This window comes from Cervus canadensis, chromosome 8 (genome assembly GCF_019320065.1).
Source record: "Cervus canadensis isolate Bull #8, Minnesota chromosome 8, ASM1932006v1, whole genome shotgun sequence".
Taxonomy (NCBI): Eukaryota; Metazoa; Chordata; class Mammalia; order Artiodactyla; family Cervidae; genus Cervus; species Cervus canadensis.
The window spans coordinates 58,419,746-58,442,287 of NC_057393.1; the positions used below are offsets into that span (position 1 = coordinate 58,419,746).

The following is a 22,542-nucleotide window of genomic DNA, read 5'->3' on the forward strand; positions in this document are numbered from 1 at the left end:
CCATCCAGCAGATGATAAGAGCTGGAAACCAGGCAAGACTGCATGAAGGAGAAAAGGGTGACAGACTTGTGAACTAGTTCAGAGGCAGAATCTAAGAAACAATCAGATGTGGAGGGTAAGGAAAAGATTGCAGAAGACAAGATTTCTAGTATAGCTGAGTGAATGGATAAAAACAAATGTTCTAAAGTTTCCAGAACCTGATATGAAATCTATTCTAATTAAGGTTACTTAATTCATAAATGGATTTTATAAAACCATGGTGATATCATAACAAAGATAATGAACAAAAAAGAAAAGAACAGATAGCATGAAAGATGAATGAGAAAGAGAGGAAGAGTGAAGATAAGACCAATTACATTATAGCAAAACCCAACTCCAAATATCTCCTTCTAGAGCTCCAGTTTATTCACCAGGTGTTCTGATTCCTCTTTCACAATATTTCCAGCACATTTGGAATCAGAAGAACTGGGTTCAATTCTGACTTTGTCAATAATGACTCTTCTGAACTTGTACATAACTTTTCTGGGCTTTATTCTTTATCTGCAGTAAGAGCTTTGGAGGGAGGGGAAGCTCCCTAACATCAAATTATTTACTAATTCTTGCTTCATAAAAATTTGTACAGAAACATTTGATTACTTAGATTCAAACTAAAGTAGTCTACTTCATGGAAACACTGTATTAAAACTTTTATTTATATATTTAATTTAGTAATATTTAAGATAAATTTATATCCTGTCACATTATCAGGACTAAATTTGTAAAATTTATAACACCTTACTATAATGAGAAAAGAACAAAAGTTCTATATGTATGTTGATCGGAAGTAAGCTTTCATGAGTTGTAACAATTTGAAAAAATAAAAACCAAAACTGACTTCTTTCAGAAGAAAAACAACTGTAATATTTTCAAAGCGTCAACTGTTAACTATTTTCAAAACAGTTATCTAGTCATACAAAAAAGCCTTAGAACATACTTTATTTAGCTACTAACTTGTGTAACCTGTGAAAAACAAGGAAATACAAATTCCTATATAAGTAGAAAAACAAATTTGAAGTAACTTCTAAAAGCTATTTAACTAGCTCAATATTTTTCACATTATTCTGCAAAAGCCTGAAGCTACCCAGAGTTTCCAAGGCATATTCTCCATCCAGAATTGGATCCTTAGATCTTCATGAAATTACTGAACTAGAACAATCTTACTTGAATCCAGTTCAGTCTTAAAACGAGATCTACATCATCTATCTCTCAAATCCTGTGAAAAATACTTACATTCCATGTTATTTTCATTATTTTAAAACATTCTTTACCCTTCCATTGTATTAACAACCATAAAACATCTGTAATAACATCTCTAAAAGCCATTTGACTCCTTGGAAATGTGCTTTCCAAGATGTAGCAACTTCAAATGTTCATAATAAAACATTAAACTTAAACCTTTTAAAGAAATCCCAAAACTAAAAAAAAAAATCCTAGGCTGCTTTTGACCACTTACTCTTTAACCTATCAGAATAATCTATCAAATTTCATGAAAATCTTACTGGGACCTTGACTGGATTTTTACTGAGTCACAGACCAACTTGGGGGGAACTGAAATCGTCACAATGTTAAATCTTTTGATCAATGAACAAAATATGTTTAGTCTTTTAATTTTTCATTTTTTCATTTAACAACTAAATTGTTAAATCCACATGATAACATTGTAAACGGTGCCTTGTCTTTATTTGTTACTAGTCATTAGTCACTCCATTCTAAAAATGCAATTGACTTTTGTATATTAACCTTTTACGTGACCACCTTGCTAAACTTTCCCATTATTTCTAATAATTTGCTTGTAGTTTTAAGAGGGGAAGGATTCTTTGTAAATCTATAAATAATAATCATAATAATCCATCATGTTATCCACAAACAGAAAACTAATACTGCCCAAATATTAATGTTATTAACTAAACTATAAATCTTACTCAAATTTTACCAATTTTCCCACTAATATTCTTCTTCTGTGTAGCATCCTTTCCATGATTCTACATTACATTTAGTTCTTTTTTCTCTTTACCTTCCTTTAGTCTGCAGTAGTTTTCAATCTTGTCATTCATGACCTTGACATTTCTGAAAAGTATCGATCAGTTACTTTGTAGAATGTCTCTCCATTTGGGTTTCTCCAGTGTTTACTCATGACTGAAATGAGGTTATGCATTCTTGGCAAGAATATCACAAAATTATGCTGTGTCCCTGTCAATGCAACACAGCAAGGAATTCATAATATCCTTAATAATACAGAGAATATTTACCTTGATCACACAGTTAAGTTTATGTCAGCCAAGTTTGTTCACCATAAAGTTATTTTTCCCCTTGTAAGTTGATAACTACCTTGGGGAGATACTTTGAAATGATGCAATGCTATTTCTCCCCCAAACTTCCACCTACTAATTTTAGCATCTATTAAAGGATCCTTGTTTGCAATGTATTACTGAAGTAGCTACCTGATGGTAATTCTCTGTTTTCTTCTTTCTTCTCACATTTATTCATTGGAATTCCAATTTATCCAATGGAATTGTGAAAAAGAGCTCTATAATTTATTTACTTGCTTACTTATTTTGTAAGTTAGTTAAATATTTATATCAGTATGAATCCATAAATATCTTATTCTAAAGGCTATAATCCAATACCATCTTTTCTTTTTTTCTTCAATTGTTCCAGTTCTTGCCAATAGGCTGTCCTTCAAGCTGGCTTTTGTGTTCTTTCAAAACAACCCTTTTCTGACACCATGAAAGTTCCAGGCTCTTCTCGGATTTTCTTCGTCCCAGGCCTGTAATCAACCACTTCTAGCAGTGCTGATTCCTCTTACAGATCAAGATATGGGCACTAGGTAGGATCTTTACTACTGAGGTGTCACTGCTTCTGTATCCTCTCAGCAGACGGAACTAGGAAATTTATGTACTGAGCATAATAGCCCATCCATACACTTGTATCTATATTTCTGTGTTCCTTTATCTATTTGCTTATCTCTCTCTACATATATATAGAAGACCATGAGCTCATACTAATATCTCTGGCTCTAATCCAAAAGGTTCCCTTTAATCTTCCCTCTTTTTTATATATAATTTCTTTCTGTAACAACAAAAAACCCAATTCTGATTATCTATTACATATTTATTGACCTGTTCAATTCTAGTACATATACAGAGCTGTTGCTAACCCATTCCTCCTTGAGAAACACTTTTCCTAACTAGATTACAGCACTTACGTACAGCTTTTTTCCCCCTTGACCTTACAGAATCCAGTCAATACACTGTTTTCCACAGTTTCTTAGGTTTGTTCTCTTGTCCCTACTACCCTTCTGTATAGTTATTTTATTCATTTTTAATACTGTGAGGTTCATTTGTCAGTGTCTCCATTCCATTTTGGATTCTCCCTCCACCACATTCAAATTGGTTTTAATTGTTTATTTTGGGGGGTATATGAAACATTACTATGGTTCTATAAGACAAAGACACACAAAAAGACATACTCAAAGAAGTGTCACTCCCTCTTCATCAATGTTACCCTATTTCCATTCCCTCTTTCTTTCTACCCCTCTCCCATCCCTTCCCTGTAGGTAACCAATCTTCTTGTTTCTGGTTTATCCTTCCTGCATTAAAAAAAAAGTATCCATTTATGTATTTACTTGTTTTTGGTTGCACTGGGTCTTTGTTGCTATATGCAGGCTTTCTCTAGTTGCAGTGCAAGAGCTTCTCTTGTGGAGCACAGGCTCGAGGGCACTCGGGCTTCAGTAGTTGCGGCACATGGGCTCAGTAGTTGCGGCTCCCAGGATCTAGAGCACAGGCTGAACAGTGGTAGCACACAAGCTCAGCTGCTCTGTGGCATGTGGGATCTTCTCCATCTAGGGGTCAAACTGGTGTTGCTATTATAAAGTGGATTCTTAACCATTGGACCACCAAGGGGAAGCCCCTTCCTTTTTTTGCACAAATGTGGAATTCTATATATATATTTTCTTATTCTTCCCTTCTTTCTTAGATGAAGGACAGCATACTGCATATGCTTTTGGGGGCTTCTATTTTTCACACAACAGTATGTCTTGGAAATCACTTAATATCAGTTCATAGACTCTTTTTCATTTTCTTTTTACATCTGCATAGTATTCCACTATGTGACTATACTATAATTTAATCATGAGTGTTTCTATTTTTTCAGTGTCTTGCAGTAACAAACAATACTGCAATGAATAATTTTTCTGTTCCGGTGTATAGATATTTGCATATTGTTGTAATTCTATCCTCTTGTTGGGTTGAAAGCTGAGTACATATATAATTCTGTTAGGTATTGCCAAATAGCCCTCCACAAGGGTTGTAGCAATTTACATTCCCACCAGCAAGGTTAAGTGAGCCTGTTTCCTCACAGACTCACCAAAAGAACATGTTGTCCTATTTTTTAATTTTTGCCACTTTGATAGGTGAAGAATGACATCTCTATGTAGTTTTAACTTGAATTTCTCATGTCTCCTTCCCATTTTCCCATCAGGTCCCTTGTTGCTTAATTTTTTAAGAGTTTTCCATATACTAGAACACTAGACTTTTGTCTAAGGTGTATGCTGCAATATTCCTTCCAAGTATGCCAATTGTCTTTTGACTTCATGTATTTTTAGTCCTTAAAATTTTTATTTTTCCATAGACAAATGTATCAGTCTCATGTTTTTACTGCTTCTGGATTTGGAGTTATAGTAAGAAGGCCTTTCCCTACACCAAGATTAAAGAGGAATTCATTTATGTTTCCTTCTAGTAGTTAGATTGTTTTATTTTTTAATATTTATATTTTTAATCCATTTGGAGTTTATTCTTCTATTTGTTATGAGAATTTGTTAACCAACAACTTGGTTCACCATTTTGTGGGTGTCAAGTCAAAAGACACTACCAATCCACAGATTGGGAGAAGGAAGGATTTATTACTTGCAGCAAGTAAGAATGCTGGGGATATTTCCCAAAGCAGTGTCTCCTGGAACAGCAAAATTGGGGAAGTTTTAAGCTAAGGGTAGCTGCATAGTCAGGCTTCCCTGGCGGCTCAGCTGGTAAAGAATCTGCCTGCAATGCAGGAGACCTGGGTTCAATCCCTGGGTTGGAAAGATCCCTTGGAGAAGGAGACGGCCACCCACTTCAGTATTTTGGCCTGAAGAATTCCATGGATAGTCCATGGGGTCACAAAGAGTTGGACATGAATGAGCAACTTTCACTTTTTCACGAACAGGTTTGGGCTAGTGTATGCATATTCATGAAGGGACTTTGGGAGGTAGGCAGAGACCAGATTTGAAAACATCAACATCATCATCTTTTAGGTTCAGTTGTTCAGGTGGTTCACTGCTTCAGGCTCATCTTTATTTCTGAAACAGAACTGGGAATCTTTACAACTGACATTTTATCTTTGCTATTATTAACTTCTCTTCTCTGGTAACAGTTATTCATCTTTCACCTTAAAGGTTATTAATTACTCAGGCCTGTTCAAAGACAAGCATTATGGCCAGGCTTAGATCACAAAATGGCTTAGGCCAAAAATAGCCTCTCTTATGTCAAGAAAATCAAGCTTGATACTTATACTCTTTCTCCAGGGACCCCCTACCCTACTTGGTTACAAAGTGGATACAATCTTATCTTTTCTATGTGGCTACCAAGCTACCTTAGGGCCATTTATTTAAAAGCTAACCTTTGCCTCAGTGGTTTCAGATACCATCTTTGTTATATACTAAATTATACATATGTGCCTAATTCTTATCTTCCTAGTCGATGCCACTGATCTAGTTGCCTATTCATGTACCAGTATCACACTGCTTTAATTACTGGGGCTTTAGAGTATATTTTAATGCTCAATAAGCTTAGTCACTCATATTTTTCTTTTTCACTGTTTTCCTAGCTATTCTTGCATGTTTGTTCTTCCATATGAATGTTAGTATCAAGTTATATATAGTATCATATTAGTATCATGTTGGTATTTTTACTGAGAGTGCACTGAATTTATAAATAATCTTAAGGAGAACTGGTATCATTTAATGTTGAATTATTTAATCCAGTAATACAGAATGTTGCCTTTCCACTTATTCATGTCTTCATTTCTTTCCAGTGTATTTAAAATTTTTATTCATATAGGTTTTTGCACATTTCTTATTTAATATATTCTGAAACATCTTCTTTATTACTATTGTAAATTAGTATTTTCCTACCACTATGCCCTCTGTTTGGTGTTTGTGTATATGAAGGCTACTGATTTTTTTAACAGTAATTTTTGTGTAATTCTTTACCCATTCAAATGCCTCTTCTTTTCTGATTGCATTGGTGAATAACTCTTAGTATAATGGTGAACTAAAAGAGCCTCTTGATGGGGCTGAAAGAGCAGAGTGAAAAAGCTGGCTTAAAACTGAACATTCAAAAAACTAAGATCACGGCAGCTGGTCCCATCACTTCATGGCAAACAGATGGGGAAAAAGTGGAAACAGTGACAGGTTTTCTTTTCTTGAGCTCCAAAATCACTGCAGATGGTGATTGTAGCCACGAAATTAAAAGACACTCGCTCCTTGAAAGAAAAGCTATGACAAACCTAGACAGTGTATTACAAATCAGAGGCATCACTTTATGGACTAAGGTCCATATAGTCAAAGCTATGGTTTTTCCAGTAGTTATGTACAAATATGAGAGCTGGACCATAAAGAAGGCTGAGTGGTAAAGAACTGATGCTTTTGAATTGTGGTACTGGAGAAGACTCGAGAGTCCCTTGGACAGGAAGGAGATCAAACCAGTCAACCCTAAAGGAAATCACCCCTGAATATATACTGGAAGGACTGATGCTAAAGGTAAAGCTCCAATACCCTTGCCACCTAATGTGAAGAGCCAACAAATTGGAAAAGACCCTGATGTTGGGAAAGATTGAAGGCAAAAGGAGAAGAGGGCGGCAGAGGATGAGATGGTTAGATAGCATCACTGACCCAGTGGAAATGAATTTGAGCAGACTTTGGGAGACAGTGAAAGACAGGGAAGGCTGGCATGTTGTAGTTCATGGAGTCACAAAGAGTCAGACAGGACTTAGTGACTAAACAACAGCAAATGGAAAAGAATAGCAGAGATAAGGGATGTTCTTATTTTGTTCTTGACTTTGTGGAAACGCCTCTAGTGTTTCTACATTAAATAAGATAAGGCATCAGGACTAAGTATATCTATATTATTGATACAGTATCAACTATATTGTAATTGTAGCACTATACTGATACTGTACTTATTGGTAGGAGAAAGTATCCCTCAATTTTTATTTCTTGGAATGTTTTTTATAATAAATGGATGTTGAATTTTGTCAAAGGGTTTCTCAACATCTATGGAGATAGCCATATAAATTCTCAGATGTGTTAATATATTAATATTCATATATTAATATGAAATATTCATGTATCTGAACAAATCTTCCATTTCTAGAATAAATCTCATTTGGTCATTATTTCCCTAATGTAGAGTTAGATTTTGTTTACTAAAATCCTGTTTAGGCTTTTTACATCAATAATCATGTATAACACTGGTCTATATTTTTATTTGTAATGTCTTCATTTGGTTTAGGTGTTGGTGTTATATTTGCTTTATAAAAGGAATTGGGAATTTTCTCCTTCAATACTCTGGACTAATTTATAGAGCATTGGAGTTATCTGGCCTTTGAAGGTTTGGTGGAATTTCCTGTGAAACTATTTTCAGACCTGGCCCTCTTTTGTATGGTAGTTCTTTAGTAATTTTCTCTATTTCTTCTACAGAAACTGGTGAGTTTACACTTTCTTTCTCTAATGGGATCAATTTTGGCTATCTGTATTTCCCTAGAAAATTTACATACATTCAGACATTACTTTGCCAACAAAGGTCCATCTAGTCAAGGCTATGGTTTTTCCAGTGGTCATGTATGGATGTGAGAGTTGGACTATAAAGAACGCTGAACGCCAAAAAATTGATGCTTTTGAACTGTGGTGTTGGAGAAGACTCTTGAGAGTCCCTTGGACTGCAAGGAGATCCAACCAGTCCATCCTAAGGGAAATCAGTCTTGGGTGTTCATTGGTAGGACAGCTGTTGAAGCTGAAACTCTAACATTTTGGCTACTTGATGCGAAGGGCTGACTCATTTGAAAAGACCCTGATGCTGGGAAAGATTGAGGGCAGGAGGAGAAGGGGACGACAGAGGATGAGATGGTTGGATGGCATCACCAACTCAATGGACATGGGTTTGGGTGGACTACGGGAGTTGGTGATGGACAGGGAGGCCTGGCATGCTGCGATTCATGGGGTCGCAAAGAGTCAGACACGACTGAGCGACTAAACTGAACTGATTCTTTTTCAGACACTTTTCTCATATATGTTATCACAAAATATTGAGTACAGTTTCCTGGGCTGTACGGTAGGTTCTTGCTGGTTATCCATCTCATATATAGTAGCATGTGTATGTTAATCCCAAGCACCTGATTTATCCCTTCTCCCTAAACTTCCCCTTTGGTAACCATGTTTGTTTTCAATATCTGTAAGTCTGTTTCACTTTTGCAAATTAGTTCATTTGTATCATTTTTTAAAAACTTAAAGATTCCACATATGAGTGATATCATATAGTTGTCTTTCTCTATCTGATTTACGTCACTCAGTACAATAATCGAGGTCTATCCATGTTGCCGCAAATGGCATAATTTCATTCATTTTTATGGATGTAATATTCCATTGTACATATGTACCACATGTTTTTTATCCATTCCTCTTATCAGTGGACATTCTCTTGGCTATTATACATAGTGCTGCAAAAAACATTGAGGTGCATGCCTCCCTTTTTTCTTGATCAAATTAACTAGCTGGTTCATCTATTTTTTTGGAAACAAGATTTTACATTAAAATTATTTATCATTTTAAATTTCACATTCTTATTAATTACTGCTTTTACCTTTGTTTCTTTGCTTTACTTTTACCTTTGTTTCTTTGCTTTACTTTGTTGTTCTTTTGCTAGGTATCAGAGTTTAGAATTTAATTCATGTGTTTTTATTCTTTTATTATTATTGATAAAAAGGGTTCAGCTAATACATTTTTCTTTGATAATTTTCCTTAAATGCATTCCAGATATTCTGACATGTAGTGTTTTCATTATTATATTTTTTAATTCTATAATATCAGTTTGTATTTCCTTTTTCACTCAAAATTTGTTCAGTAGGTATAAAATTTCCAGATATAGGACCTGCTGCTGCTGTAGCTAATAAATTCTAGTTCTTGGACTTCCCTGGTGGCTCAATGGTAAAGAATCCACCTGCTTATGTAGGAGACACAGGTTCGATCCCTGGTTTAGGAGGATGCCATATGCCACTGAGCAATTAAGCCTGTGCACCACAACTCCTGAGCCCACGTGCTGCACCTACTGGATCCCATGTGCCCTAGAGCTTGTGCTCTGCAAGAAGAGAAGCCACCATAATGAGCAGCCTGCACACCACAACTAGAAAAAAGCCCGCATGCAGCAACAAAGACCCAGCACAGTCAATAAATAAACAAATAACATCATAAAAAACTAAAAAGAAATAAATTCGAGGTTTATAGCATTTGATCAGTATGTTTGTAATAATTCCACTTTATAGAAATTACTAACATTTTCTTTATGACCTAACAGGATCAATTTTTCTGACTGTACTGTACACACATGACAAAATGCATATTTCTATCATCAGAATGTAGAATTCCATTTATATCCATAAGATACACCTTATTCATAAGATCTACACTGCTCACTATATTGTTTAGATCTTTTATTTCTTAGTCATATTCTGTCTACTAGATCTGTCTTGTGCCATTAGAGAAATGCAAGTTAATACCACAATGAGATATCACTGCACAGTGATCAGAATGGCTGAAATTTAAAAATAGGACAATACCAAATGCTGACAAGGATGCAGAGAAACTACAAGATACATTGCTGGTAAGAAGTTTAAGTGATACAGCCACTCTGAAAAATAGTTTGGCAATTTCTTATAAAACTAAACATGTATTTGTCATACAAATCCTCTTTTCATTACCTCAAGAATTCCAGAGGCTCAGAAATTCCATGGAAGAACTTCAGAGGTCCATGGAATCACTTGGAATGATAAGCAAAATTTTATATCTCCCTACTTAAGTCTATTTTTCTTAAGAAATGGCACATAGCTTCTCAAAGAGGTCTATGACTCCCTAAAAGGTTAAGAATCATGACTATATTGACTCTAAGAAAACAAATCATGAACTCCAATATTTCTTAAAATAAATATGATTTATACCATACAAGTTGATTTTTATAAATTCTGTTTTCATTCTTACTGAAAATAAACCAATATCTTTCAGCTAACCATTTAGAAAACATTTTGTAACATTGCCATTTTAACTCTAATTTTTCTCAATATGTGTATATATTTTAAATACTAAGAAATTATTATACTTATATTTAAAATGTGTCTTACATTCTTCAGGCTGGACAGATGAGTAACTCCCAAGATTTAATAACTGACTGGTAAATGTTGATTGCAGTACTGTCTCACCAACCCAGTGATCCTCATGGATAGTGACATCTAGAAAGGGGGAAAATAAGTTCTGATCATGCTAAAAATTCCCTCACACTGGGATTAATCTACTCATCATAGCAAAATACCATGCATGCCTCTCACATGCCAGGAAACTGAAGTCCAAATAGGGTAAATGATCTCCCTAAAAGTAAAAAATGATAAAATAGCAAATTTGATCTCTGAACCTAGGAATGTCTGTACATAAGCAAAATAACAAAATTGCTTCTGTATATTCAAATAATATCAATATGGAAGCTTTGCTCCACAGAGAAAATTTTAACGGTTTTGTTTGCTTAAGGCAAAGGTATAATGTATATTTCTGATAAATTAAGTCATTTAGGATCAGGAAGCAAAGCAGGGTTCCAAAGCAGTAGTTCCTAGAAGAGTAAAACATATTTAGTATGCATTTATTTCCTCTGCCATAAGCCATATATAAATATAATGTAAGGCATTCTTAAAGAACTTTGATTATTTTTCCCTAAACTCAATGATAATTATCTTCTATAGATGTTAAAAATGAAATACTTTGGAGGTAAGGAACACTTCCCAGGAAAAAGAGAGCTGCATGATCTAAGATGGAAAGAGAAGAAACATTTAGTGGAACTAAACATTCCAACTGGGAGAAACAATTCTAAGTAGAACAAAACTTAAGTTAAAGGCAGAGACAGATCCATCCCAGGCAGGATATAATCAGCCTTTTATAATCAGTATAAAATGTTAGCGGTATGAAGATACACTAATGGCAGCAAAATAATCAAAGAAAAACAAGGATGCATAATTTCCAAGTAATTACTTCCAAATTTATATCCCAGATCCTCTCCTCAGCTTCAAACCCATTTACCCATTTATCCACAACTGCCTAATTGACATTCCTGACTGGATATTCTAATAGCTCCCCAAACTCAGCCTTGCTCAAATCTGCTTTTCTTGTATGCCCCATCTCATCTGTTGGCACTATGCTGCTAGCCAGGTCAATTAAAACATGACATCATCCTGAACTTCTACCTCTCCTGTCCCATTTTTGTCTCCAACCCAACTGCTGATTCCGTCTCCCTGCCACGGCTAGTTTTGCATCAAACATTCTTCTCTCTCCAAGCAGGTCCCCTTCCTATCTCCAATCCATGTTCCATGATGCTAATGAATGATTTATCAAGAACATTAATGTGATCTACTGACTTGATTAAAAAAACTCTTAGTGGCTCCCCATGACCTGGCCAGGAACAACCAGTATAGCATTCAAAGCTTTTCAAGATCTGACATTCAGGATGCCTGCTCTTCAGAAAGGAACAAATAAGAAATTTCAAGGAGAACTTTCAGAAAACCATATTGTAAAACCTATGTTCAGACTCGTAAAATGTTAATCATTGGTGACAGGATGGAGGGGAGTTAAGAATTCAGCCCTTGCCCCCCTTGTCTTGGTCCATTCACTGATACAGTTTTCTATCTGTTCTTTATATACTGGTTTCCCAGTTAAGTCCCAGGTCCTCTTCTCTTTTAACTCTAGTCACTAGTCTCCTTAGAGACTATATAGACCATATTTAGAGCATCTTTTCACTCTATTGCTACAGTAGAAAAATATCCATTACTGAATGGAATGTGATCTGGAATCCATCTGTTAGACAGAATTGTTCAGTTTTGGGTGGATATCAGCAGGTAGTATGAGATATCCAACACAGAGATATAATCATCTGCAACTGGATGCTATTAATTAAAGTGGGATTTCACTCACAAATTCCTCTGTAAATGTAATCTCACTACCTAACTAGGAAAACAGAAAAGTACAAATTTCTCTTTCCACAAAGTTTTCATCTGTTCCACACAAATAAAAGAAACTAGATATCTGTAAACTACTTTTTTTAACTAAGGAAATTAAGTAAAACAGAAACAAACAAACAAAAAAACCCCATTTTAAAAAACTGGTGCCCATAGAAATAATCTAAATATTCTATAATAGGAAAATGTTAAGTAAACTTTGGTGAAGTCACTTCACAGAATGTTACCTCCTTGGTAACAACTGTATGGACACTAGGGGAAAAGAGAGATAGTTGGGTTGAGTTTCTATCTGCTAGGAAAAGGCCTCCTGGGAGGCTCATACAGGGACAGTGATGACTTGATAAAATAATCGTGGTCCAGGGTCTAACCTACTCTTTACGGTCTTGGGGACCTCATTTTTTTCAGCACTCCAAAAATAGATTTCAGCTCTGTGACATAAACTTGTATTCAAATCAGTTAATGAGACAAACAGGCAAACAGAAAAACAGAACACAACCTTTTTGTTTAAATATACAAAATTGCCAAAGAAACACTTGCAGCCTGCTCTCACCTTGTAGGTAGTCGTATATCTTAGAAGCCGAGTCATAAGCAAAGGGCTGCTCGGCAAGCACTGAATCAGAAAAGAGCAAGTTAGATGACTTGAGCTGCCAACAAAGAAGATGCCGCCAGTGGGACGAGACTATGCAAAGCTGATACAAACCTGTGTTCAACTCTTCAGTAGAGACTGTACCTGATAATGTTACACAAATACCAAAGTATATTAGCTAAGGTTCCCACTCCCTCAGCAAACCATCTGAGAGGAATTACAAATGATTGCCTTGATATTTTCTCTTTCTAAGCTTTCAAAGCTGACCCACACCTCTTCTCTATCACATTCTTTCTTTACATATATTATGAAGCTTAATCAACTTTGTGCTGGTGTGGGATTCATTCTTAAGATGACCAGTAACTATGCCCTAATACACTATGTGTTGATTTTTAAATCAATATAGGACATGTAACAAACTGTTAGATTTTGTTTTTCAGGTGAAAAAGCAGGATACAAATCATTTTTCATGATTACAACTGTATATTGAGAGTAGGGATTCTAGAATCGGGGTGAAGCCCAGCTTTGCCACCTCCTAGCTGGCTGGCAGTGGCTAAGTTACTTCACTTCCCTGGGTCTATATTTTCAAGCTGAAAAATGGGGAAGATAACCAGTGCTCTCCTCATACAATTGTTATATAATGAGTTGAAAGATATGTAACATCTAAAACAGGGACTAAGTTCCCAATGAATGTCCGTTATTATCCACATGCAGACATGATTGAGGAGCACAGGCAAGGCAGCTGGAAGGCAATACTCCAACACTCCATTGGCAGTCATATGAGGTTGGTATAATACCAGGAGTCTCTCCTTTCCATATTTCCAAATGTGATCAGTAGTGCCCCTTGGATAACACAGGGTTAATCCACTACTTTAGTCAGCCCTCTGAATCTCTTGCTCTTCTACATCCATGGTTTCAACCAACCAGGAATGGTGGAGTACTGTAGTGTTCACTACTGAAAAACATCCACATATAAAGGGGCCCATGCAGTTCAAGGGTCTTTGGTAATTTTAATAATTTAAAAATTCAAAGAAATTCCACGTTCCCTCAGTAAGAATGTAGTGTGAACAGCTTTACTAGGGATGGAATAGTAGAAATGTCGTCCTGTTAACACAGCTAAAGAAAAGGGTTACAAATAAGACATAAATAAAACAGTAAGAAAACAAAGAGCCCGATGAGACACAACATGAATGCTAGCATAGTGAATGAAAGGAGGAGAAATCAGAGAAGACTTCTCAAAGAGAAGGAGGAACAGGAGGGATAGTGAGAAGGAGGGACAGAACAAAAAAGGACAGATAAACACCCAGAAATGGCAATGCAGGGATGAGGAGAGCAATACAGATGCTATAAGGGACTCAATCATGCTGGAACCCTAAGAAGCAAATGGTAAGGAAAGAATCCTTTAAGGCTTAAAGTGGGAGGGGGGAAAAGACAACAGCTTTGTAAAATAAGATATTTACCACGATGACCTTACCTGTGAGTAAAATTATATCTCCAAGAAACACAGTAAGTGCCCAGAATGCTGCAGTCCTCCACAGAAACACCTTCTTCTTCATTTCTGATTGGTCAGTTACCACAATCGTTGCTAAAGGCACTTTAGAGCCAGCATTTGGTCCAGATTTTATATTTATTTCTTTCATGTGACATGGAGATAACACCATGACTAAGCAATTGTATTTCTGACGTTCAGAATCACAGTTTTTTATTAATGAGGTTTTTTTAATGCCCTTAAATCCAGATATGTTCCTCTGGTCCACTGTTATAGTATGATCTCTCTCATTAGAAAACAACTTAATTTTCTTAGCTACATGGGGGACTTTAGATAGAGCCTGAGGATGGCCTGATTTCTCTTCAGAGGTCCAACTTCTCTTACCGGAACTTTTGTGGAAGGTATTTAGTTGAGAACACAGTATTCCTGAGTTACATGACTCAATGCATATCTCATTTGGTTGAAAGTTATCATCAAAATTGAAAAGTTCTTCAGATCCTATGTTTTCTTCAAGATCTTTATCAGCGTTTAAGAGAGTGTGGCAACTTTTTGTTTCAGGACAAACAGGACTAAAAAGTTCAAGGGAACAGGCTTGGTTCTGTCCATCTTCATATCCTTCTGCAGAATCATCTTTGGACTGAATCAAATTATCCTCAGTTATTCTTATTTCCCCATAACTTGCTTCTGGTTCAATCTCCATGTTTATGGTCCCTTTATTTACAGAATTCTGCCCTTTATATTTCCTTTGAGCTAAAAAAGCAACCTGGCTGGAGGTCATTATACTAAGAAATTCAGTATCAGTGGATATTTTAAGTCCTTCAGGCCTTGGTTTGTCTACTGTGTTAGAGGGAAAGAACTCTAGACACCGGTTCTGTATTTCATGATGCTCTGTTGGTGCACAGTTTATTTTGATAGCTTCTGGAGTGTTAGTCCGTTCAGTACCACAGACCACATCCAGTATAGCTGCACACTTATGATCTAAATGAAAGGAATTTTTTGGAATGTTCTGACCACATATGTTTGATTGATCATGCTGTTCGTTTGTGGTTTTCTTAAGTTCACTGGAAAGCTTTGGACACTTCTCTTCTTCAGTAAAATGCTGAATTCCTCCCTTAAGTCCACATATTTGCTCACTGGAGTTGGTTCTGTCACTCATTCCCAGGAGGTAACTCTTCTGGGACTTTGCAGCTTGTGTTTCAGAAATGCAACGTGTGGTGTCATCTTTCATGTGAACAGATCTGTTCATAGAGTTTGCTGGAGTGTGACCATGAGGAAGATCTGGAAGACCTAGAGGTTCCAGGGCCTGACAGTCCTCGAGATTTTTGTGCCTGCATTTTTCATCCTTCAGGTATAAGGAATGGTGATTGTACAAAACCTGAATTTCTTTCCAGGTCTCAGTAGTGGGTGCTAAAGAGGTTGGTTCCTGTGAGACTGTCATTTCCAGTGGACTGACTGGAGCACCCCAAAAAATGTGAACTTGAGATCCTCCACTCATAGTTTCTGAAAAAAAAAGAAAAAGAAAAATCTAAAATAAGCATGTGTCAGAAATTTTTATATATTGAAATTAACTTATAATAGCCCCAAAGCAAATGTAATATAAATCAAAAATATAATTAATAGAGGTGATTTATACTCTTACTCAATTATAAAAATGACAAATACATAAGCAATCATAAGGAGAAATCAAAATATGCACAAAAAATACTCACATAAAGACTCTCTTTAAGGAAAATAAAATTAAGCATACTAACAACAAATGAGTCAACTCTTAGTATGCTCATTTCTGGTATTGTAAAAACTTGCACGCTTTTTTTTCTTTTGGCTGCTCAGTGCAGCATGTAAGGTCTTAGTTCCAGGGATCAAACCCATGTCTCCTGCATTGGGAGTGCAGAGTCTTAACCACTGGACTGACCGGGGAGTCCCAAAACTTGCACCATTTAAACAGTAAGTTAGTAAAGAAGGGAATAAACAGCATTTGTTCAGCTGTATTATAGTCACCTTTAAATCCTTTGTTTTCTTTTTAGGGCCTTCTTCCTTAAACTGTGAACTCAATTCCAAAATCCCAAAATAGAGGCTTGAACCAGTAAAGAGAAAATAAAAAACCAAGGCTCTTTTCAAAATGTACAAGTAACTATATTACCTATCTTCAATCTATAAGTGCAATCAATAATTGCTTCTGTATTTTTAAAAAATAAATTTATTTATTTATTTTCTTGGCTGTGCTGGTTCTTTTGTTTCTGCACAGGCTTTTCTGTAGTTGTGGCGAGCAGAGACCACTCTCTAGTTGTGGTATGCAGGCTTCTCATTGTGGTGGCTTCTCTTGTTGCGGAGCATGGGCTCAGAAGCTGTGGGACACAGGTTTAGTTGCTCTGCAGCACATGGGATGTTCCTGGAGCAGGGATCGAACGTGTGTCTCCTGCAATGGCAGGCTGATTCTTCACTATTGAGCCAGCAGGGAAGCCCTGCTTCTGTATTTCTAATCGTCTCTAAAATGCAAACAGATTAAGAATAGCCATTTTGTAATATACAGACAAAAGAAACTCATTATAATTTAAATATTTTTTCATTAACTGTGGGCACTTGATATAAGTAAATCTAAGTAAGCATCATATTTAGTGAGATAAAAATAGAGAATTATACCACTACTGACTTGATAACAACTGACTTTCCAAAAGTATCTACTAAATAGATCTATTCCTAGAGTTTGCTGATAAATTTTTTACAGTGCTATAGGGACAAAAAGACAGATAAGGTCCTTGGCCTAAGGGAACTGTCAGTCTGGTTTTAAAAAAACAAAAAGGAGAAAAAAAACAGTGAATGTAAACTAGCAGTTTAAAAATAATGTAATACATACTGTAAACTAGAAATAAGAAACAATACTCCTATGGAAGGCAAGTACCATAGCTGTAAGCATCTAAACAAAAGAATACGCAGCTGTAACAGGCAGGGTTATGAAAGACCGTGGTATGACTGAGGACTTTGGATCAGAGTACAGGGTCCTTTGTGAAAAGGTAAGAAGCTTTCAAATCATGAAAAGTCTATATGGAAGTATGGCGGTATACAGGAAACCACAGCTACAGTCCCCAGTCACTCTCATCATTCCTTGATTTGCTCATGGTCACCTCTTCCTAGTCTAATAACCTATCTGATTATAGTTCTTGTGATTTCACTATCAGTGTGGGTGTTCCTGCTAATACCCTGGTCTCTTGGTTCCTTGTCCTCTTCTCCTCTATTGATTTTATTCTCCACCCTACCTCAGTTATTCATTCTCATAATCATATGCCCTACCATTAACAATAACTATACATTTCCTTAATTTCAATTTAAGCTTTCAACTCGCTGACTACTTTCTCCTATCTTTGACTTACCCCCTCTAAATGGACAACTACAACAACTCTTTGACCATGTGGGATCTATGTTGAACACAATGATCATAACTCATTTTTATAGCCTCATTCTTCACTTCCCTCCTTAAAATGCTTATATTCCAGGGTCATTATAATCACTCCCAACCATACTTCTTTAATTCTGCTACTCTCCTCTCTAGCTAAACTCAAACCCTGGTTCAATCACTCCTACTCTACACCTGTACCCGATGAAAACTAGTCTCATTTTAAGATCGTGACTACTAACCTCAAGGGGGTACCCAGAAATCTTATCTTTCTCTGTCCATTCATTTTCCAAGATAACTCTTTTATACTCTTTAAAGCTCAGCATCTCCTCCCCTATCCTCAAGTGCAGCTGATGACCATTTACAAGTTGTCAGCAACATACCTACCGACCTTTATCGTACCCATATATTTTGCCCACTTTATTACTATGCATAAACTAACTGTTTGTGCTTCTAAGGCCAACTCTTCCTCACTTAGACATTAGATCTTATACCCTCTTTCCTAACCAGGCTTCAACAATTCTTCATTTCTCTCCTACATCTTGATTTTTGTTTTTTACTGGAGCATCTCCATCAACATACAAACATGTTGTGACTATTCCTCATGCTGTTAATCCTCAGCTCCTCTACTCCTCCACTTATTTTTTTTTTCATTAACAACAAAGATAGAGTTAGCAAAATATTGAGCATTATAACTAAAATGTATTTGGTGTGGACAAAAACTAGAAGATAATGTGGAAAAATAAATACAATAATATATACAATAAATACAAAAATAAATATAAGGTGAATAAAAAAAAAGATAATGTGGAAAAATCGAATGGTAAAGGTTTTAGTTGACTCCTCCACTTATAATACTGCTTTTCTGCTCCCCTCTACAGCAAAATTCCTTGAAAGAACTGTCTATATTCCCTCTTACCCAATTCTCTCTTAAACCCACTCCTATCAAGCACTGGTCCAAAACACTCCACTGAAACAGCATATTTCAAGGTCTCCAATAACCTCCATATTGGAATCAGTCAAATCCCCATTTTCAACTTAAGACTGTCAGCACTGATCATCCCTTTCTTCTTTTGTGCAGTCTCCTTCTCAGTCTCCTTCGCTATCTTCTCCTCATCTCAACTTCTTGCTCAAGGGCCCAGCACTTGGATCTCTCTCTGGACTCACTCCCTAGGTAATTTTCATTCAGTCTCAGGATCTGAATACCTTCTAATAACAGATGTATATCTCCATCACTAATGACCACCAGATGTTTATCTCCATCACAGTCTCTCTTCTGAATGCCTGACTCCTAATCCAACATTCTTATCAACATTCTACTTGAGATACAAGTACTGGGCCCCTAAGCAAGAAGTTGAGGAGATGAGGAAAAGCTAGCAAAGGAGACTGAGAAGGAGCGTATGGTGAGGTAGTGTGAGGTGGGATGAGAATCAGAAGGATGTGATATCCCTAATAGGCACCTATGCGGAAAAGAGTTAACATGCCAAGCCTGAGACTACCATCCTTAAAAAGCCCTGCTTGTAACGTGGGACCCTGGCAGGCATTTGTGCATTTTGATTTCAGGAGGGTTCCCACTGTTCCTTGGTAAGAATGGCTCACTGTGCCTAAACTATCTAATAAACACTTCCTTTCCTTCTAAGAGACAGGCATTTTGGTATGTGATAGGCAGAGGATGGCTGCAACACCAAGTCTCCTTAGAGAAATGGCTGATTCTAGAGTTGGGGCAGGAAATATACAAGATGAACCTGAAACGTCTCATCATACAAGAGAACAATTGAAGACTAGTAGGACTTTGTCAAAAGAACTGAGGAGCCAACTTAAAGAGGCTCCCACTGCCAAAACTGGGCAATCTGAGCATCGGTCAGGATGACCACCAAGATGGACTGGAACAAATCTGACATGCTTAAATCCACGAACTCATAAAAATAACTAAAACAAACACACTCAATGATCACCTTCAGAGGATACTGTGACTGTTTCAAAAGTTGGTGAATAAAAGGAAAGCATTTTACCCTGTTTTTCTTTACTAAGAGAATCTCAAGATGGCCAAATATATGATGAGAGGAAATCTCTCTTTACAGTGATATTCTGCTAATAAACAAAAACCAAAATAATGATAGACTAGCACCATCTCACAACTCCTAATGAGTTAGTGGATTTTCTAGGCAATAGCCATTAATGGCTACTAATATCACCAGGTAGATGTTGTGAGGGACAGCAGAAGGAATTTGTAGATTGAAACCAATTACAAAGTGTGGACCGTATTTAGATTTTGATTTGAAGACACAAGTGTAAAAATATAACGCAACTGGAAAAACTGAAACTTTGGTATTTTATAACATTAAGGGATTACTGCGTTTCTTTAGTGGGATCATATTATTGAGGCTATATATGAAAGGCTATGTGCCAGAGATGTAAAATGAGTGTTTGCATGTAAAATGGGGTGACATTTCTTAATTTCCTTAGAACACCAGGAGGGGAGAGAGGACGAGGTTACAGATTAAACAAGATGGGCCATACGTCCAGGCAGGTCGATGCAACACTTCTCTAATCACTCTACTTTTGTACATCTTTTAAATATCCTGTAATACATGCCTTCTTTTTTGTTGTTGTTTTTAAGAAATATTTTTTCAAACTTGGAAAAGATTTAAGCAGTCTAATAATACCCACCGTTGGGGAACTCTTCCACAGCTCTGACAAACCATCTGGTAAAGGTGAGGATACGCATACCACACAACCAGATGGTTCCACTTCCAAGGTTTTGCTCTGGAGAACTCTTGCTCGTATGTACACAAGAATATGTGTGCAAGAATGATCATGGGGGACTTTATAAAAAAAAATTTACAACCTAAAAATCCATGAAGAGGAGATAAGTCATAGGATATTCAGAGAATGACTACTATATGGCAGAAAAATAAATGAACACAAATTACATATCAACATGGGTACATCTTACAAACATAATTTTAAATGAAAGACGGAATCTGAAGAATAGACAACTTATGATATCAACATGTTGAATTTTAAAATATGTCCAAGATTAAAACACAAAATCCAGGATTGTGGTTACCTTCAGGAAGGAGGAATGGGGATGTGATAGGTAAAGTACACATAAAGGGCATCAACTGTACTAACCATGCTGATTTTTTTAACTAGGTAAATATATTCCTTACATTGTTCAGAAATATTTTATAACATTAAAAAAACCCTAGAAAGAAAAACTGAGAAGCAAGATTAAAGATGATTTTTCAAAGACGTCTATATTTTAAAAGTTTTATTGTGATGAAGGACAAATGGTTATTATTTTTATAATAGATCTTTTTTTGTTTGGAAATTCAGGCTTTTCTTTCACAATCTTCAAACTAGACATGATGTTCCAATACAACACTGGACCTAAATCTAATATTGCTGAATGAGAGTTGACAGCAAAGATGGCAACTTTTAACTTATTATCAGTTAAAACAGAGATATACTGCTGTTTTCAAACAGTCTTATAATACTGAATTATTACTAAGGAAACAAAACTATAGTAAGTTCAGGTGTGTTGACCCATAACAAAACAAAGAGGGCTAAGTATCATTAAGTACTATAACCACATATACTGACTTCATCTAATCCTCAGAGAAATAAAAATCTGCAGAAAAAATAATTGATATATTAGATCTAATTGATGGTTTACTATTTATATATTGGGCTTTCCTGGTGGTTCAGACAGTAAAGAATCTGCTGTAATTGGGGAGATCCTTGGGTTGGGAGGATCCCATTGAGAAGGAAACGGCAATCCACTCCTGTATGCTTGCCCAGAAAATCCCATGGACAGAGGAGACTGGCAGGTTACAGGTCCCAAAGAGTCAGACATGACTGACCAACTAATACTACACTTTTTTAAAATTTATATATAATTACCAAATTGGTCACTCAGTTCAGTTCAGTCACTCAGTCGGGTCCGACTCTTTGCGACCCCATGAATCGCAGCACACCAGGCCTCCCTGTTCATCACCAACTCCCGGAGTTTACTCAAACTAATGTCCATCGAGTCGATGATGCCATCCAGCCATCTCATCCTCTGTGGTCCCCTTCTCCTCCTGCCCTCGATCTTTCCCAGCATCAGGGTCTTTTCCAATGAGTCAACTCTTCGCATGAGGTGGCCAAAGGATTGGAGTTTCAGCTTCAGCAGCAGTCCTTCGAATGAACACCCAGGACCGATCTCCTTTAGAATGGACTGGATGGATCTCCTTGCAGTCTAATGGACTCTCAAGAGTCTTCTCCAACACCACAGTTCAAAAGCATCAATTCTTCTGCACTCAGCTTTCTTCACAGTCCAATTCTCACATCCATACGTGACCACTGGAAAAACAATAGCCTTGACTAGACGGACCTTTGTTGGCAAAGTAATGGCTCTGCTTTTTAATATGCTATCTAGGTTGGCATAACTTTCCTTCCAAGGAGTAAACGTGTTTTAATTTCATGGCTGCAATCACCATCTGCAGTGATTTTGGAGCCCCAAAAAATAAAGTCTGACACTGCTTCCACTGTTTCCCCATCTATTTGCCATGAAGTGATGGGACTAGATGCCATGATCTTAGTTTTCTGAATGTTGAGCTTTAAGCAAACTTTTTCATTCTCCTCTTTCACTTTCATCAAGAGGCTTTTTAGTTCCTCTTCACTTTCTGCCATCAGGGTGGTGTCATCTGCATATCTGAGGTTATTGATATTTCTCCTGGCAATCTTGATTCCAGC

General features: G+C 36.5%; 1 protein-coding gene across 6 annotated transcripts in view; it reads right to left on the reverse strand.

Annotated features, from left to right (window-relative positions):
* The window catches only part of SHLD2 (shieldin complex subunit 2), a 40,858-nt gene extending 24,153 nt beyond the window's left edge, over positions 1 to 16,705 (reverse strand). For 4 of the 6 annotated variants that reach the window (XM_043476387.1, XM_043476383.1, XM_043476389.1 and 1 more), the window contains exons 1-3: positions 16,410 to 16,705; positions 14,397 to 15,911; positions 10,462 to 10,569 (exon numbers count right to left, since the gene is read on the reverse strand). In XM_043476387.1, the coding sequence (XP_043332322.1) occupies positions 10,462 to 10,569; positions 14,397 to 15,906 (1,618 nt within the window). In that variant the 5' untranslated portion in view covers positions 15,907 to 15,911; positions 16,410 to 16,705. The remainder of the gene's footprint in view (positions 1 to 10,461; positions 10,570 to 14,396; positions 15,912 to 16,409) is intronic. The other 2 variants (XM_043476385.1, XM_043476386.1) reach the window with 2 other exon arrangements.
* Between the last annotated feature and the right edge of the window lie 5,837 nt (positions 16,706 to 22,542).